The sequence below is a fragment of the Ursus maritimus genome, unplaced genomic scaffold (assembly GCF_017311325.1).
Source record: "Ursus maritimus isolate PB19 unplaced genomic scaffold, ASM1731132v1 scaffold_8, whole genome shotgun sequence".
Lineage (NCBI taxonomy): Eukaryota > Metazoa > Chordata > Mammalia > Carnivora > Ursidae > Ursus > Ursus maritimus.
In genome coordinates this window covers 45,425,140-45,446,105 of record NW_024426996.1, presented here as the reverse complement: position 1 = coordinate 45,446,105, position 20,966 = coordinate 45,425,140, and the positions used below count along the sequence as shown (strand labels likewise).

At 35.4% G+C, this 20,966-nt stretch overlaps 1 protein-coding gene across 1 annotated transcript in view; it reads right to left on the bottom strand.

Moving 5' to 3' along the window:
- GABRG1 (gamma-aminobutyric acid type A receptor subunit gamma1) overlaps window positions 1–20,966 on the bottom strand; it is a 74,265-nt gene that overhangs the window by 28,145 nt on the left and 25,154 nt on the right. Inside the window, exon 3 of the mRNA XM_008701439.1 lies at window positions 16,414–16,481. Coding sequence (XP_008699661.1) covers window positions 16,414–16,481 — 68 coding nt within the window. The remainder of the gene's footprint in view (window positions 1–16,413; window positions 16,482–20,966) is intronic.

The window sequence follows — 20,966 nt, the reverse complement described above, 5'->3', positions numbered from 1 at the left end:
AGAGAGAGACATGACTAAAATTTAGTTTTTTCCAACTTTGTTTGGAATGGCACAGAATCAAATTGTGCAGTGGAATAGAGGCTGAAGGTACTTTTGCAACCAGGTAAGCTCTATACATTCCGTAGCCACCAACTTGCCGATGTACTGTTCATAACTCAAGCTGAGTCATAATGCAAAATATATCTCATAACTCATAATAATGAATATATTTATTCTGTAGATGCTTAATCATCTTATTTAGTAATATTAATGGATTAGGCATGCATTTAGGTGGGCCAATGGGCCTTCATATAATATATCACTGGTGTACTTTCTCCCTTAATCTTGTGGAAAATCCTTGGATGGCTTTAAAACAGTTATCTTGAACCCTTATTCTGACCTCCTGCTTCTTAGGCCAGATGTCTTTTCTTTGGAATAAATTATGATTTATCTAAACAAACCCTTCAACTGACACAAATAATTAACCATTCAGAGTCTAGCAGTGTAACCTGTGTTAATGACATAGTTTCTGGTTTTAATAGTAAGTGCAAATAGAAGGAAGCCTTATACTCATTCTACGGTGGATCCTAAAAAAGAGTATTTAATAACATTATGTGGCAGAATTACTTTGTACTTTTGTATGGAATCAAACAGTAGAAACTTCTTAAGATAAAGGATGAGGCTTACATACCTGCCAGGATTATGGCTTGTCAAAGATCCAACATTGGTTGGTAAAGAGACCATCATGCTACCTGATGACACTTGGCTGCAGTGTTCCTAACTAATAGGGCATTAAAGACTGCACTTGAGAGAGAACTAACAATGTATAGAGGTGGGATTTAGCAAGCAGCTTTGAATCCGGCTTAGCAGCTGACAGGATCTTTTTTAGAATACCTATTGATAAAGTGTTAATCTCCATTGAAAGAGTTATGATTTCTTTTCTTTTTTTCTTTTTTTTTTTTTTAAGATTTTACTTATTTATTTGACAGAGACACCGAGAGAGGGAACACAAGCAAGGGGAGTGTGAAAGGGAGAAGCAGGCTTCCTGCGGAGCAGGGAGCCTGATGTGGGGCTTGATCCCAGGATCCTGGGATCATGACCTGAGCCAAAGGCAGACGCTTAACGGCTGAGCCACCCAGGCGCCCCAAGAGTTATGATTTCTTAAGAGTAAGCTCTCTGAGCAGAAAGTCTTAGGGGAAATGGGAAAATTTTTCTACCCATAATTATTCCCTCAATCTAGGACCAAGAAGAGAAAGATATAGAGCATGTGTCTTGATAATCCAACCTTCCTAAACCCTTTGCAGATGCTAATACTTCCAAGCTCTTTTAAATTGCTAATCCTTAATAAGTGCTTCACTAAGATAAGAAGGTCATTAAAGTTTGCTGCGCTATTTTATATGTAATCCAAAGTTCCAATTTTGTTTACTCATTTATATTAGTATAACTTCCAGAAAATGATCAAATTGGTGTTATTGTTCTTCATGCTCTTATTTAGAGGTTTTAATTATCTGCATAAGAAATATGCAAAAGAAACATGAAAAGGAATGTCCATTCACTCAGGACAAGTACAATAGCTTCCAGTATAAGCATTTTGAAATAAGGAAGGAACAGTGCATTTAACAGTCAATTTCCAATGTACATTATGACACTTTTCTTGCAAGTTAGCTGAGAAAACAGCATTAGTGAATAAAAGTGAAGAAGTGAGTCATCTTGACTTCTAACTCAATCAAATCAAAACATAGTTGATGGAAGTGTGTGTCCCATAGTCTTCTTACAACATGGTCAGACTTGCAATAATGCACTGTGTCTCACATTTAATAGAACTAGTTCATTCAACATTATTGTCTTTCTACTGATGGAAGAAACTTCACACAAAATGCAGACCTACCTAAGTAATTAATATAGGTGCATAATTGCATCATGAAGTTTGTTTGATCCTGATCTGGTCTTCACACCTTGTCATTAATCTCTCCCTAAACTAGCTATTCCTGTGGCCGAAATAGCATGCTGGGCCAAATAATGGTTTACAGTACATTAGATACTAAGGCCATGGACGTGTAGAGAAAGGGTGCAGGCATAGCTAATCCACAGTACAAATCGCTTGAGTGGTAAAAGTGCATAGGTAGCTGCTCCACTTTGCTCAGTTATTATAAAAGCACCAGTTCTTGATACTATCACAATATGGTAAGTAAAATCTTGGTGTTATTCTATTTTTCAAATAGAAAAAGAGATAAGGAGCAAAGATGATATGTCAGGATAAACCATTGAATCAATCTAGAAAAACACTGAGAGATATTTAAAAAGTAGACATGAATCTTGGGTTCAGTTACCAAACTTTTGGGCTCTTACTTTTTTGTCTCTAAGTGTAAATTGCTAAAAGAACGTAAAATCGTGTGCACTCATCAATTAACTTTTCAACAAACATTTTTCAGTGTTTAAGTTACTTCTATGTTGTTCTGAGTTTACAAAGATGAAAATGGATCCTACCTGTTATGAATATACTATACATAAAATACAAATTAGAAATTAATAAAACTTAGGAAAGGTACAGTTGAAGAGAAATGGAAATAGTAGAGGTTATTTTCATCTAGAGAAGCTTAAGGAAGACTATATGACAGAAGTTGTATTTAGCCTGAGCCCCGAAGCATATGTGAAATTCAGATACATGCTGGGGTCAAATAATAAAAGTGGGGAGGAAGTAAAGGTAGTAAAATGTAGAGCATAATGGGAAAAAAGACTGTAAGTCATATAATGAAAAATGTCATGTATTTTCTGTCCACCAGGGAATGTGCATTCCTCAGATATACAAAAAATTCTATATCTGGAAGAGTTTTTGAAAACAATTATCTAAAATTACCAATTACCAATAATTGACTCTGGAACCTAGACACAGCTCCATCTCCATGCATTGCTGAACTGAGTATCATGAACTGAAAGTCCTAATACTTCATGTGTTAATTTTATGCACCATACTTAATCATACATTTCCTATTAGATATTTATTCTATAATATTCAATATACAATTTCAAAGATAAAACATCAAACTTAAATAATCACAGAAAGCTAAACCCTACAAAGGATACAAATAAAAAAAATTTCCAGCCCTTAAAAAGTTTAAAATATACTAGAGAAGATAGAGTTAGATTCTAGATGTATATAATAAGTAACCTAAAATCTGGGGTGGGAACAATCCTTATGAACCTGTTTCAGTCAGGGTTCTCCAGAGAAACAGAAGCCATAAGATGGATGGATGGGTGGATGGATGGATGGATCGACAGACAGACAGACAGAGTAGATAGATTTATCTTAAAGTTTGACTCAGGAAATTGTGGGGACCTCAAAGGCAAAATCTTGGAGGGCAGGCCAGCAGACTGAAGAACAGAGAAGAATCGATGTTTCAGTCTTGAGTCAGAGGCCAGACTGGTGGCAGAAACTCTTCTTCCATGAGGGACCTCAGTCTTTTCTCATAAAGCCTTACCTGATTGAATGAAGCCCATCCACCTTATAAAGGATGAGCTGATTTACCCAAAGTCTGCTAATTCTCACATCTAAAAAATGTCTTTACAGCAACATCTAGACAAATACCTGGGTACCACAGCTTAGCCAAGTGGACACATAAAATAGACCATTACAGAGCTATAACAGTAGGAATGGCCATACATTGATTCAGGAAGCCTTAAAAAATTATGCATCTGTGTTTTTGCTAGACAAATTAAAATGACTAATTTTTGTGGTAGGAAGAATCATATTTCCCCAGCTCATGTTTCTATGTAAATCTATACTCTTCATTTTGTCCCATCTCTTACTTACTCTACCTCTCAGAGAAGTCTGTTCCATATTTCTCAATTGGCTAAATGTAATATATAAAAAAATCATTTCTTAATAAATTTTGTCTCTTTTTCATTCTCTGAACTCCAAACTTGATTCAAATAAACTTTCTCAAAGTCTTAATGGAAAGTTGGAGTCAGCAGGTGCACAGGAGTGCTGGCAAAGCTATGGGTCCACATCCCTAACCCTATTCTACATCCCCACTTCAATTACTAATTAGAAAGGTTTGTTTGCCTGTCTTCTATGCCTATTTGTCAGTGGATTCAGAATGCCTACAGAGGGATAAAAGTAGGAGATTTTTTGGTCCTTTCAATCATCAAATATGCTCCAGAACATATAGATTACCATTTTTTTCCCCATACAGATATCCGCTTGTTAAGAAGTTCTCGGATTCAACTTTGGCTTTGCCTAAAGGTAATAAAATTTGGAATTCTATTTTTCAACTGGAAGACTCCCAAATTAAGTCATACAATTTATGTTTTTTTATGTCATATGTTTTGCAAAGTAATTCCAGGATGTTACCTGCCTTAAGATTACTGTATGGGATCAAACATACAATATTGCCTATTCCCTGTACCATTCATAGGAGAATAAGAGGTGTGGCTGTCCTCTTCCAGGGCATCTACTGCTAGGATGAGAAAAATCTTGGACATGTCAATAATATCTCTTTCTATCAGTTTACCATGAAAATCTGTTACTTCAGATCTTGAAATTTTAAACAATAAGGTCTTCTAAGCATTTATAAATTTGTGAATTTAACCTTCCACATTTATGCGTGCCTTGAGAAGTTTCATCAAAATTATGGCCTATTGATACCAAATATCACTGGGAAGGACAATTTCTTGAAAAAATTCTAGGAACTTCCCAAATGCACAGGCATCAAAAGGATGTTTACTATCACCCCGCTTTTCTGAGATGGATATAAAAGAGGAATGGATATGCACATGAATTGTGTGGCATCTGCAACAGAGGGAGCTGAAGTGAGAAACAAAGACAATCTGGAAGGCAAAAGAAAGGCTTTCTAGATTCACCATAGCACTGCATCAAGCACAAAGACAGAAATATAAATGGCTGGAGAAAAGCACCCAAGTGAAGAAGCTGACATATAGTCAAGATAAATCCAAATTCTTCTCAGTATGGGTAGTTGGACTATTCTGAGCCCATGAGGTGAGACTGCATTTAAAGGGGGACAGTCTAGTGTAGTGATTAGGGGTGAATACTATTATTGGGAAGACTTCTGGGGTTTGAATTCTGACTATAACAATTTTCAGGTGACCTTGAGTAAATTTCTCAAGTCTATAGTACATAAGGTTCTTGCTTATATTTAATGTATATTTCTTAAAACAATGATTTCACACATAGTAAGCATTCTATAATATTATAGTTATAATAATGAAGGAAAGACTTCTCATTTTAAAAAGGGGGTAACAGGGCCTTTGCAAACATTCCAATTTACAAAGATTATAAGACACAGCCATGTAATGCCTCCTCCGGAAGACATGAACATTTTATGGACATAGTTTTATTTTTGAGGAAATTTCTTCATGTATAGAGACAGCCAGTTCCAATACCAAGATTCTAAGTCATAAAAATTCTCTAGCTTCTGGAAAGCTACAAATATTCATATTATTAGCTCATTTGCAGAATTTGAATCAGTTAATCAATTTCTGTTTCATGAAATATTTGGCCCACTCAAAACTTGGGATACCAACTGAGTCTTGTTTTCCTTCTCCCTCAGTGTCCACTCCTTCTCAGTGTCCTTTGCTAGTTCCCCTGCATCTTTCACGTGCCTTGGCAAAGCAGTGCTCCCGTTTAATAACACTCAGTTCCCTTCTCTTCACTCCCAAGATAATCTCATCCAATCTTATGACTAAGTATCATGTATAGAGCCTGAAGAATGCAAAAGCTATATTCCAAGTGCAAATACTTCCCCTGAAATCCCAACTTGGGTGTGTAACTGCCTCCTTAAAGTTTTCATTTGGATAGCTAATAGACACCTCAACCTTAAAATTTCAAAACAGAACTCTTGATCTCATTAAATAACAACTTTATCCTTCCAAGTTTTTGGTGAAAAAAATCTTGGAGTCATTCTTGATTCCTCTTTTTCTCTTAATTCCACATCTGGTCTTCAAAATATCTTGGCCTCACCACTTTCAAGTTACTTACAGATTCTGATAAATTCTCATTTGTTTCACCATCATCAACTTTTTCTTTGTTTATTCCAATTACTTGTAACTAGTTTCCCTGCTTCCACAATTGACTTCCTATAGTTAATTCTTCACTCAGAAGGATAACAGTCTCACTGAAAATATTAAGTCATATCTTATCACTCCACTAATCAACACTGTTCTATCACATTCTCATATTCATTCAGACAAAAAAACCCAATATCCTTTCAATGTATTAAGGACTCCAGATGATTTGAACCCTAATTAAACCAGCTTCTCCTACCTCTTTAACCCTTGTTAATTTTATTACGAACATTACTGTTCTTGTTGCTGTTCCATGCACATTCTTATCTCAGAGACTTTGCTCCTGCTATTTCCTCTGGCAAATCACTCTCCAGGTGTCTGCCTGACTTTCTCCTTTAACACTGCTGATTTCTATTCAAATGTCACCTAATGAGTGATGCTTTGCTACTACATACGCTAAAACATCACCACCATCCTGACCCTTCCTATCATGTGCTTTCCCTCATTTCTCTTTATTTCATTCATTAACACTTCATATATTATATATTTACTTATTTTATAGTGCCTACCAACTAGAATGTAAGCTCCATAAGGGAAAATTATTGTATTGATTATTCAATACTATAATCTGAACTTTTTTTAATCAAGCATTCTTCTTTTATTATTTATTTTTTTAATTGAGTATAACTGACACACGATGTTACATTAGTTTCAAGCATATAACATAGTGATTCAACAACTCTATGTGTTATACTCAAATCACCTCAAGAGTAGCTACCTTCTGTCACCACACAACACTATTACAATACTGTGGACTATATTCCCTATGCTGTACCTTGTATTCCTATATCTTATTCATCCCATAGTTGGAAGACAATCTCCCATTGCGCCCTTTACCCATTTCTACATCCCTCCCCTCTGGCAACCCTTGTGCACTATTGGTGGGAATTTCTATAGCCGCTGAAGAAATGTTATGGCACTTCCTCAAAAAATTAAAAATAGAAATACAGTATGATCCAATAATTCCACTACTGGGTATTTACTAAAAAAAAAAAAACAAAGCAAAACAAAACAACCAAAAACACTAATTTGAAAAAATATGTGCACCCCTACATTTATTGCAGCATTATTTACAATAGCCAAGATATAGAAGCAGCTCAAGTATCCATTGATAGATGAATGGATAAAGAAGATGTGAGATATGTGTGTATATCACACAACACACTATGGAATGTTACTCATAAAAAGGATGAAATCTTGCCATTTGTGACAATATGGATGGACCTAGAAGTATGCTAAGTGAAATAAGCCAGACAGAGAAAGACAAATACCATATGATTTCACTTACATGTGGAATCTAAAAAACAGAACAAATGAATAAACAAACAAAAAGCAGAATCAGACCTGTAACCTCAACTCTTAAAAATAGGGTCTGGCATATAAAAGACAATAAATAGTTGTTTATGGGATAAATGGACTATACATATATTTTAATCCCTGCCATCTATAATGCATTTGAATTAATCTTCAAGAATTAGCCAAAATTTCATAAATTCATGGCTGAGTTCATAGTTACACACACCTATGATCTAAACTAAGTTCATAGTTACAGGTCTATGATCTAAACTAGAGTTATACAAATACAGGTCAAATACTGTTACCTCTGTAATATATTAGAGAAGATTACATTCTAAATGGGGAACCTATAAATACACAGCATGACATCTGGAAAGAAATAATATTCATGGTTACTATTAAAAGCATGGTAAAGAATTCTCTGCAACAGATGATTGATACTCAAGTGAAGACTGCTTTCTAGAGAAGCCCTATCACCGATGAACCATCTGTGTTCTATCTACATGGGCAACATTTTCCATTGATTGGTTCAGTGCTAGATAGCTAGATTCTTTGCTCTGTGGTCTGAATGTGACAAGTATTCCTGCATCTGAAGTTACACTGTATTAAAAATATATTCCTCAATATTTGTATACTTGAAATTTGTTAAAAGGATAGATCTCAGAATGCCTAGGTGGCTCAGTCGGTTAAGCATCTGACTCTTGGTTCAGCTCAGGTCATGTTCTTGCAGTTGTGGGATCAAGCCCCACATTGGGCTCCTTATTCAGAGTGGATCCTGCTTCAGATTCTCTCCCCCACCAAATAAATAAATGAATAAAATCTAAAAAAAAAAAAAAAAAGGATAGATCTTAAGAGCTCTCACCACACACACACACACACACACACACACACACACACACATACACACGCGCGTGCGCACGTATACACACACACAAAGAAAAAGAGAAAAGGTAACTATGTGAGGTGAAGGATATGTTAATTAGCTCGATTATGGTAATCACTTCTGAAGGTGTATGTATATCAAAACATCAAGTGATACACCTTAAATATATACAATTTTTATTTGTCAATTTTACCTCAATAAGACTGAAAAAACATTTCTTGCTGTTAAAATTTGTCTTTCTATCTAAGCAAGATGGAACATTATATTTGGAAATGATATATTTAGAGAGAATCTGCATGTCTCGTGTTTTAAATTATTTATACTAATTACCACCTTGTAGATTCTTTCTATTGTCCATATTCTTAATGCAGAAAATGAATTTTCTGACAGTCAGTCTGCTGTTTGAATGGCATTGTTTGTACTGCTTTAGAAGCACTGACTTTCAGTGTTTAACTCAGTAGCTTGGATATAATTGTGCATATCACAAAGCTTAGTGGTCTTATGAGAAAATCCAAGGTTTAGCACACAATTTGCAGAATTTCCATCATAGAAATTTGTCATAATTTCCATAATAGCAAAACATCAAATGTCAAGACATTTCAACAAGTTTTTTTCTCCTTCACATTTTAATTAAATTGCAGAGCAATTGATGTTAGTTCAGATTCACTGCCAACCTAAGACCTAAAACTTTAATATTTTGTTAAAATCCTTTTCACTAAAAAATATAAAAATAACACATTGAATAAGAGATAAGGCATTGTCTTCTAATTATATGAACAATTTTAAATACATGTCAGATAATCAACAAAATGATTACCGATACATTGAAAGAGAGTATTGTAGTGAGTTGTGATGTAGTGTGAAAAACACTGGTTGGATGGAATCTGGAAATCGTACTATAGTTCCAAATCTGTGACATTCTAGAATATAATGCTGATCAAGTCACTTATTCTGTCTCACTGGAAAAATGAAGGCACTAGGCAAGATCATTACTATGATCATCCTGAGCTCTAAAGCCCAGTGATCATGAGAACATTGTTGATCATGAGAATGTTATAAAATGTTAGAAATTAATTTTAAAGATGTTTTAAACATAAACAAGGATAAAGACTAAATGGACATGATGTCCTTCAGTGACCTTTCCTCATAAAAATACTTCTGAGCTATAGGTGTTTTTGTTACTTTCATTTAATCCCACTTAATTTCCACTAAATTGGTTATTGAAAATGGCTTCAGGCAATGGCCGCCAAACTTGGTTGACCAGAAGTCTTTGAAGAGCATTTCAGCATTCTAATTCCAAGACCCTGACATGAATTACTGAATCAAAATCAGAAGAAAAAAAAAGCATAGGGTCACCATTTGTAACTTAAAACAAATATGGGTTCATACATGGCATTCTTCCTGGCATTTCCCCTGCTGTTTTGATCTGATTTGCATTTTTTAGCCATCTTCCCTATTAGGTGTTATGCTTCTCTGAAGGAAGGAGGTCGTATCTTTTATAACTTAGCAGCCAGTGCACCAACTGTCACAATACAGGTAGCAAATAAATGTAAGACAAACAAAACCACAAAATAAAAATTAAAATTATTTGTTTACATCAATAAATAATAAAATTATTTTAATAAGTTTTAGAGATTCAGAGGTTAAATTAATTTCCTAATCTTGGAACTTTAACTTCCTATTTATGGGGTAAATGAACATACTGGATCAAAGAAGCATAGAGATGAAAATAACACTCATCCATTTAAAATTTTTAATTTTATCTCTGCTAGTGTTAAATCAAAAAGTACCTAAATTTTATGGCTGTTTTAAGATGAAGCTTGCAAAAAGAAATAGATTTTAGAGTATCTAATGCCAAGAAAATTAACATAATATGCAGAAATAAAAAAATTAAATCCATGGAAACAAGCCTTAAAATATTGTACAAACCAAGCAAATAAAATCGTTAAATATAAATGCATTTCTTCAAGTACTTTAATTCATCACAGCCAAGAAAACAAAAACTCTTTGTCTTCCCTCCATTAGCATATTCAGGTCAATTATCCAGATACAAAAGTATATATATATAATTTTTTTCCCTATATATATATATTTTTTTCCCATGCTTTTGCTGTTTCATTAATTCCTTAACTTAATGTACTTGGCAAGGAATGACTAATTCCTGTTAATATAGTAAAAGGAATAAACAGCGTTTCTTTGATATGTAGAAGCTATGCCTAAGGCATTATCTCCTTGAATCTAGAAGCAGCAGGGATAAAAAAGAGAGAGAATGACAGAGAGAGAGAGGGAGAGAAACCAGTTGAACATTTACACCAATTGCATGAGATACTGAAAAAACGTGTTCCTTGCAATGTAAGAAATTCTTGAAGAAAAATCTCTGTGTGGGCGCCAGCTTTCTCAATATATCTAGAATGTTTAAACACAAGTTATATACCTGAGGAGTTTATTATCAAAAATGAGTGATAAGATAAAGTAAAAAAAGACTTAAAAGTCGGCCCTCACCATTTTCACGCAGATTATTAACTATACCCCCCTCACCCCCCTACACACACACTTGATACATGGCCGATCCACTTAAATGAATGGAACAAAATTTGATTGCTGGGAAAATCCTTCATTTCCAGTCCATAATAAACATGTTTATGACTTTTGTATTTCTACATATACTTTTGTTTAAGAGTGTTTTGTTTTGGGATGCCTCAGTGGATCAGTCCTTTAGCATCTGCCTTCAGCTCAAGTGATGGTCCCAGGACCCTGGAATCAAGCCCCACATGGGGTTCCTTGCTTGGCAGGGAGCCTGCTTCTCCTTCTGCCTGCCCCTCCCCCTGCTTGTGCTTACACTCTCTCTCTGGTTTTTGCTAAGTTTACTTAATTGTTTGTGTACTGCTGACCCTCTTGTAGTCATCTCCAGCCAGTAGTTGTTTTGGAGTCCAGCCCAGCTGGTGCCCCAGCTACTTTCTAAGTTGTGCTCCTCATAACTGGTGCTCTGATTCCTCTGTTTTGCCTCCATTACCAAGATAAATTGTAATTTAATGCAGGAAGAATCTATGCAGTTCTATACTCTAGGACTGTGTGATGTATCACTCTGGCAGTTAGAATGATATAAAGTTCTTCAGACATGAACTGGGACCTCATTCTTTTTTTTAGTTTTTATTCCAACTAGTTAACCTACAGTGTAATATTTGTTTCAAGCGTACAACAGAGTGATTCATTATTTCCATACAACACCTGCTGCCCGTCACCCATTTCCCCCATCCCTCCTCCCCCTCCTCTCTGATAACCATCAGTTTGTTCCCTCTAGCTAAGAGTCTGTGTCTTGGTTTGCCTTTCTGTCTCTTTTATTGCCCTTTGCTCATTGGTTTTGTTTCTTAAATTCCACATGAGTGAAATCATGTGGTATTTATCTTTCTCTGAATGACACTTTGCTTAGCATAACATCCTCAGATCCATCCATGTCGTTGAGTTTGCTTCCCTCTCTGGGTCCATGCTTTCCAAGTGCTCATATCAGTAATCTCTTAATATTGAACTATATAAGGGTGTACCAGTTTCTATAAGTAAACCCATGTTCAAATTATACCTATAATTTTCTTTCTTTTTTTTTATTGCCAGAAATATTAAGAAAGGTTGGGTTTTTTAAAAAGTTTTATTTAAATGTTTTGTGTTCCCTTTTAACCAACACCAAAAAGAGAAAAATAATTTCATCTTTCCACACAGGAGTGTTACTTCAGAGAGGAGTGGGCATGCATACTGAAAGCTAGGAAGTGTCTGCTTCTCCAGGCTGCTCTTCCCAGCCCTGCCACCCTGGGGTTGGATGGCCAGTCCAGGGAGTTTACTTTCTGGGAGCCCTAGGAGGCCTTGGAATGAGTGAGGGAGCAAACCCCCACCCTGCAGAGAAGGACTTGGTCTCCTCTGCAGGTAGAGACATGAGCATGTGGGGCCCGATGGTTCCAGAGGGGAAGGGAGTGGAAAGGTTAGATCCGGAATGTTCCATGGAAGCTCCAGGACCTCCAGGTCTGGAAAATATGTTTGCTAGAAAAATAAGATGCTTTGAGAATTTCTGCAGTCTGTGTTTTCCACCTACCCATGAGAAAGCTACTCTGTTGGCCAAAGGAGCAGCAGGGAGGGAGCAGCGGCTAGAGGCCAGGAACTGGTCTGTCCTCAGTGGAGGATTCCAGAGGGGAGTGAGACAGGCAGCAGTCTTTGGTTTCCTGGGTCCTCTTTCTGGCAGCTTTCTGGCAGCTGTACAGGGGTCCGTGAAGACCCCTCACCTATCTGGTGCTTGAGGTGTGGGCTCCCAAATTGTGGGCAGTGCTCAAAGAGGAAGGCTGGCCATCTGTCATAGGTTGGTGGGTGCCCAGGCCGTGGGTCCTCAGAATAGCATGCCCAAGGGGAGCAGAGCTAGCTGGAGAAATAGGGGGCCTGGGGAAGGGCTAGCTGCCAAGCTGGCCAAGGCACAGTGGTCATGGTTGGCACTGATGCAGGCCACATGAGCTATCACATGAAGGAATGTAGTTCTGCTCTGGATGCCACGCAGCAAGTATGCCATGGGACCCTTGGTGAAGACTGCTGCGTCCTTCCTGTCATAGGTCTCATGGCTCAGAGGCACGGGAGACTGAACCTGGTAATTGCTGTGAGCATAGCCCACCATGGAGACATTCTCTTGCTAATGACCTACCACCTTATAGCCAGGCCCATTGCCATACAGGATGGCAGTGAAGGGCTTCTTGTCTGTATCACTCACTGTGGGGGCCAGACCAAAGATAGAGTTGCCAGGGGGGTGTACCTGCCAAAGATGAAGACATGGGAGTGGTCTGCAGTGACAATGGTCAGTGTGTCTTCTAGGGAGGTCATGGTGCATGCCTACGCAATTGCCCAGTCCATTTCTACCACCTCGTGCAGAGCCTGCTTGGCCTTTCGCTCCAAGTTATACCAGGAATTTTCATCTATCACTGTTTCTGTACTTACTCCCCTATGTGTTTTTTATATATAAGGATTTTTATTTATTTGAGGGAGAGACAGAGGGAGGGAGAGAGAGAGCACGAGGCAGGAGGCACAGAGGGAGAGGGAGAAGCAGACTCCCTGCTGAGCAGGGAGCCTGCCTTGGGGCTCAATCTCAGGACCCCAAGATCATGACCTGAGCTGAAGTCAGACTCTTAACCAGCTGAGCCACCCAGGTGCCCCCTTATTCCCCTTGTCTTTAGCTTCCTGTAGGTTACCCATAATTTCATCTTGGATTCCCTAGATGTGTTATTGATTTTGACTTGATTCAGAGAATTGCTATGCCCCTTGAATGTTGTAGTAGCTAGTCAGAGGGTAAGCTGCTATTGTTTTATTATCCTGAGACGCTTACCCAAAAGAGTAAAATCATAAAACTTCTCGAAAGCCCCCAAAATTAAGAGGTTAAAAAACATTTTAATCCCAGACTAATAACCTCTATTAACATTTTTTTTTGCCTTCAGTTCTGATTATATATTTTTGTTCTGTTTATATTTAAGATTTTTTTTATCATTAAGTTTTTTAAAGTTTTAATTCCAGTATAGTTAAGATACAGTGTTATATTACTTTCAGGTGTATAATCTAGTGATTCAGCAATTCTATACATTACTCAGTGCTCATATGTAACTCAGAGTTTTAATTATAGCATACATAGTTGAACAGCCTTTATCTAAATTATTTTGTTCAGTCTTCATTAGTGCATCTCTTACTCATTTTGAATTTAAATTCTCAAAATGTAAACTATAGAATTAATCTATTTATTGACTAAATTATACATTTATTCAGTGTTCAATAATTGAACATCCTATTTTTTGGTAGTGACACCAAGATTGAAGTCATTAATCTGACCCTGAAAAAAAGCGAGGAAAAACATATCTTATTATAAAATAACGTTGTTTTAGGTCTTATCAGTAATCTAAAGAGATATTACTTTACGTAGCCAAGCTTAAAAATAAATAACCATTTTTCATGAAGCCAGATTTTGGCTAATTAAAAAAAAATAAAACCATTAAGCTAATATATTAATTTTGTTCCTTACCAGTAACTTAAATTGTATGAATCATTAAGGGGGGAAAAAACCTATCCTCTTGGTTGCTTAATTACACTCAAATCTGCTTGCTTGATTACACTCATATTCAAAGCAATTTTGTTCATTTTATGAAAACTGAAATCTAATTTTCCTGCATTGTTTAGTTAAAAGTCGTCTATGTAAACTGCTCCTTATTAATCCCCAGTATGACAATGTTTCTCTTTTAATGAACACTATCAAGTATTCTATGTCTTTTTCTCTTGTATATGCTTTAGTATCACCAGTTTTAATAGCAATTTCATTTAATTAGCTTTTTAAAAAACTATCACTGGCCAAGGTTACAAGTGTGTAGTTTGTCCTACTGGGAAAACTAAATCCTTAATACCATGAAACTTTTATGCAGGAAGATCATCATGGAAGCTTCTCAGTAGCCATCCTTGTCAAAGTATCTCTGGAATACTAATACAGCCTTGAATGCTATTTCTCTTTAATGACCACATTTTTTAAAATGAATTCATTCAAATTAAAAACAAGAGCCCAAGACAAAATATATGCAATTCAGAAAATGTAGATGTCCATAAGCTCTAACGGGCTTATCTTCTTTAAGCATTGGTTAATTGGAAACTAAGCATTTTAAGAATCTCCTTAGGAGAAAATTAGCATTTTAGTAATGTATCACTTTATAAAATTTTATACTTGCATAATGTTAAATTAATACACACAGGTATATAGAATATTTATCTTTACAAAAATCAGTGGTTTGTTTAGGAATTCAATTGGGGCAGAGCCAATACTCAAAAACGTATTGGAACTCTCTTTTTCCTTGGTTTCTTTGCCATTGTTTTACTTCCATTTTCTTGCCAACCTTGCTGATTCTTTTACCACCTCAGCTTTATCTTTGAGGTCCTTAAATGTATGTGTTCCTTAAGGTCTGATATTTACTCCTTTTTTATTCTCTTTAAGACTATTGTTCCCATCTCTAAGAGGTTTAGCTAATTTCTGACAAATATTTGCTCTGGCTCTAACTCTCCTGAGAGCTCCTCATTTCAGATTCTCATACTCAACTTATTTCCACAGCCAATTCATATTCATTTGCAATGAGACAAAGATGTCAGTTATGGTGTGGCCAAAATGCTGTCAGTACAGTAGTCAATGCAGGCAGCTGTGAAAGTTAATGACAATCATGTGAACGTCATATTAAGTAAGAGAAAAACAGAGGCTGACAGTAATACTGTAGGAATCAGCAGACACAGGCAATTGTTAGGCATGATAGCTGTTCATAAAAAAGTGGTTAAGGCATGTAATAAGGGGGTGATTTGACAGTTGTGCTAATGAATAAATGAGGTAAGAGAGAAAATCAGCAAAATTTCGAGAATTATCTTTCGATGGTGTTATGGGCTGAATCGTGTCCCCCTAAAATTCATATGTTGAAGCCCTGAACTCCAGTACCTCAGAACATGAATTTGGGATTACCTCAGAATAGAAGATCTATTACCCAGACTACAGCAACTTCTTAACTGTTATCTCTAACCCTCTTAATGGTCTTGTCTATCTACATTGTTGAAAGAGTGATCTATTAAAAATATAAATTCACCTGTGAAAACCTCCTGATGAAAAGCTTCCAGTCATTTCTCTAATATAAGGGGATACAGTTCATACAACACACAGCTTCCTATTATGACTGGGAAGACCCTCCTTAATAAGGGCCATAAGCATTCTGTCAGCCTTACTTCCTTACTTGCACTTTATGTTCCAATGTCATGAAACCGCTAGAAGTTCCTCTGATCTTATCAGGTTGAGCATGCTCCCCCTCTGCCAATAAGTCCTTTTCCTTCTCTATTTTCCCCTCAGTCCTTCTGGTTATCTCTCTCTAGATTTCTTCAGGGATCTACTCTTGATGAATCAGGTGATAATTTTTCATGCCCTAGCATAGTTCCTACCAACCACAGCACATTGGAGTAAGGGGCAACACATTCTTAGATATGGGATATTTTAGCTTTAGTCCCTGAACCTGGCACACCGTCATTTCACAGTCGCCCTGAACTCTTTCATGATAAGCTATCAGAATTTGTCACATAACCATTCTATTATTGAGGTATATACACAAGAACTCTATGGCAGACAATTATTTTTAATATTCATTACTCACCATATTTATGGGATCAACTGGTCCAATGCTGTTTACATAAACATCAGTTTCAATTACTGTGGGCCTTACTGCAAAATACCAACACAAAGAATGGTCAAAGATATGATCATAGGTTGTGTTAAATAAATCTTAGCTTTAAATAAATCTTCACAAATAACATTTACCATTTAAATAATAAAATATTCCTCATTAGGAAATGAAGAAACATCACCATTACAAAAACACAAATGTCTTTTCAGTTCACAAATCAATTACGTGTGTAAAAGTTAGCATTTTTAACTGAAAACATTTTTTTTTAATTATAGAGGGAGAGAGAGAGAGAGAGCATGAGCAAGAGAAGGGGCAGAGGGAGAGGGATAATTCCAAGCAGACTGCATGCTGAGTATGGAGACTGACTCGAGGCTTGATCCCAGGACCCTAAGATCATGACCTGAGCTGAAATCAAGAGTTGGATGCTTAACCAACTGAGTCACCCAGGCATCCCTAAAAACGTTTTAATGTACAACCTAAAAATGTTATAAATATTTAAATCCTTCATTAAAATTAAGGAAGTTAATTCAATAAAATTTGCTAGATAGTTTGCTCTCTGCAATATGATAGGATTTTAGAATCTGAATGGATATTAGAACCTAAATATCATGCAGTTCTACCTAATGCCTATCAGTGGTGTGCTGGTAACTGTTTAACAGCCTTACTCCCATAGTGGGTCAGGGGGAAGCCATGATTTGTAGCTTTTGTCGATATCCAATATTCCCACAATGACTGGTTTAAGGATACAAATGTGAAGTTACTGAATGCAGAGTTGGGACAGTATCTAAGTAGCTATTGTGAACCAGTATAAGTATGTTTAGCACACAATGGGACTTGAAGCCTGGTTATGAGGATTAAAGGAGATAATATCTATAAAACATCCACCTTCAGGTCTGATTCTTATGAGGAGCGTCATAAATGTTTGTTCTTACTTCTTTCTCCCCTGTTAACAACATTCCTTTAGGTTGTTTTTGTTGGCCCCAGACTTGGGTGTATTTTTATCTAAATTCCACAGAGTATATTGTATAGATGTCACTATGGATTTCGTCTGTTGTGTTTTGCACAGTGAGTCTTAAATGGTGTATACTGTATATCAGTATTTTTATAGTCTATCAAAAGGTGTAGCGCATATCAGCCTTTTACATGTTTATCAAATGACACGATTTATGAATACTTGAAATACCACCATATTGGATTATGATTTTTTGTTTGCTATGAAAAATATTTTCACATAGTTCATTTTATTCCCCCTGTCCCACCAAATAAAATACAAAGGTTTCTTTTATTAATTTAGCAAATACTTGTTGAAGAGTGAATGTAAAGAGTTCACAACATAGACAAGAAGAAAACCATTTCAAGAAGAAAACCTATCATATCTCACAGAGATTTATATAGAGATGATGCAAACAAAATAAACCAGAAAAACCTCCTTGTGGATTGAAAGTGTCTATACTAAAGTGGCATGTTTAGTAACACTCAGTTCTCTTTTCTAAATTTTATCTGACTTCCCATTTCTGGCCAAATATTTATCATTCTTGCAATGCAGACATTATGCTCAACCTGGTAGGACCACCTCCCTCTCTAACACATAGCTAAGCCTGCCTGTCAAAGTCTCTATCCAGCCCCAGGTCCCCTTGGAAACTTCCAATCTGGCAGATTTCCCATGCTAGCAAGAATTCAGTGGAAAACTTGAGGTATTTTGAAAAACAGTGCTTATATAATTTTAAAACAATATTTAATTTTACCTTTTGCAATTAAAAAACAAATTACACTTAGAAAAGCATAATAATATTTACACAGTTTGGTTTTCTTCAAGTAAAGATTTTATTACATGGTATATATACATTTTTTAGCTAGAAAAGTAAATAAGATTTGTTAAAAATAGTTTTAGTATGCAAAAGCATAGGTCTCTAGACCTATGCAGTGCATGACAATGTAATTCAATCTGCTAACCAACAATTAGATTCCTTAAATAAAAGTAGGTCACATGATTTATAGAAGGCTTTATAATTTAACTTAGGCTGATGACTTCTGAGATGATTTGCTTTAATTATTTGCTATTTATTTTTGACAATGAATTGAAGCCAATAAATATCATATAATTAAGCTAGTTTTAGCTAGATTTACAGAATGGATTTTATGAAAGCCAATTAATTAAAAAAAATAGGTTTATTAGTTCCATATGTAAGTATACTTATTGCCAGTTATAAGCAATTAAGTGCAACTTACCAAACTTATTTAATTAGTTTTTTTTCAGTTCATCTGATAAATCAACAAACACTGAACACCTCTTTATTGCATGATAGTTAGGGCTGAACATTGTCTATGCTGAGAAATAAATGATTCATGGGGGCTTTTTTATTTATAGGACATACTTTTCACATTTATAGTAGAGAAAGTTTTAGATATGAGTCATCTATCTTGATTTCCTGATATCAGTATTTCCTTAACCAATCATGAAACAAATATATAATATTAGAAAAGTATTAACTCTTGCATTAGGGCATAAGCCACACTGAAATATTTCATGAGCAACAGAAATCAAGTTCATCTGGGATAGGACAAAAAAAGAATCACATTAGTGAGTCCAATGTAGAACATTGCTATTGATGAAGATATTCAATAAATAACTTAATAAATATATATTTGCAAACTATGAGTATTTCCTTAGTTATTATGTACCCCATTTTATAACTTAGGACTGCTGATATTTTATCTAGTTCTTTAAACATCAGCTCTAAAACACAAGGAAGAATAAATAATCCTGAAAGTGAACTAAAATATTTCAGATTAATTTTAAAACACCAGCTAGAGATTATATGCTTCAAAATATACAATAAAGAGGAAAACAACAGAAAGCTGTCATTGTTCCTTAGTAATGACTCATCACCACTTTTATCGATTCACACTGTGAACAATACTTGTGGCTGAAATCACTTAAAATATGGGCTTCTTGGTAGAGTAAGTACATTTTCTTAGCTCTATGATTTTCTCAGTACAGAGTTTGTTCAATGGGAGGATTTGAGTGATATTTAAAAAAGAAAACATCAGATTTCATTCAAAAATAAAAAAAGAGACTGAAAGGGAATTGTCATTTCGGGCTCATTAAATGATATTTAGGAAGTGGGCACAGACTACGTTTAATTTTTCAATGCACATGGAGAAAAAAGATCGCCTTTTTTGTAACAGCATAACAGTGGCGGATAAAAACGTACTATCATAGCAAATTATATTTTTGATAGATGAAAGGCAGGTAGAGAGGACACTGGATTATATTTGCAAGGCCTCTTTCTGCATTGTGGTTCTAAGTACTTTGCTTTAAGTATCTCAGCAGAATATAAGATAAACTCTCAGTGGGAATGAATATAAGAAGAATGGACATTCCGAGCAACTTAAAGAAAATGCAGGGAACAGTAAGAAGAAGCAAAAAAGAATTTAAAAAGAAGAAAGCAGTGTGATCAGTGAAGTTTCCACACTCAGCTTCCACATAGCTAAGGCAAAACTGAAGACAGCCAACTGTAGAAATGGGTAATCAGTTTTTAATCAGAAGATATAAAATAAAACTGATTTTTAAAATACTTTCTTCATAATTATTTTTAACCATGCTTTCTTAGATGACACATTCAAATTACTCTAAGATACCTTTAGCAGATTATGTAGCTTCTGGGTTACTTTTGTATATTAATTCAGATTAATTAATTAAGGCTAATTAAAAATTAACTCAGGTCAATTAAAATCTCTAATCCTGGAATATAAGTTTAACAGTCTTTTCTGTTGTAACAGAATAAGCATTAAATAAAGAAATAACCCCACTGATTTATATGTTACCATTATAATACACAGAATTTGAAAAAAAGCATAACTAATATGTTTTTCTTGCCCGAGAATAGACAGCAGGGTTTTTCATCCCAAAGAGATCACATTTGGGTACAGATACTTCTTCCCAGGCCTTGCTAACAGGGGAATGTCAACTAGTACCATCTCCTTCTACAGGTTACACATGGACACATAGATATTTGGATACATATGGATGAAAAGGTACATATGGATATAAGTTCTTAAGTGTAGTCTAATACTTTAGCCAATAGATACTAACACAGAAAGCCAGAAACGATACTAACACAAGTTTTGGATAGAAAAAAATGCCTACAAAGAGCTCTTCAACAGTTAAGTCATTTATTACGTATGCTCTGAGATGAACAGATAAAATGCTACTATGCATGGTACATATGCCTACTGAAATTTAAATAGAAATTAATTAAGTTAAAGTAAAAATGTATTCTCTTAGCCATACTAACCATATTTCAAATAATCAGTAACCAATAACCAATTTCAAGTATTTAATACACATACATACGACAATTTTAATATATATATTTATCTATTTTAATATAACTTAATTTATACATATATTTAATTAAGTTATTGGAAATATCTTCTTAGAAAAATGGAAGTTGGGCCTCTTGTTCTATAGTTAAACATTTCTTTAGGCAGCAGACTTAACCTATTCCTGCTGCTGTATC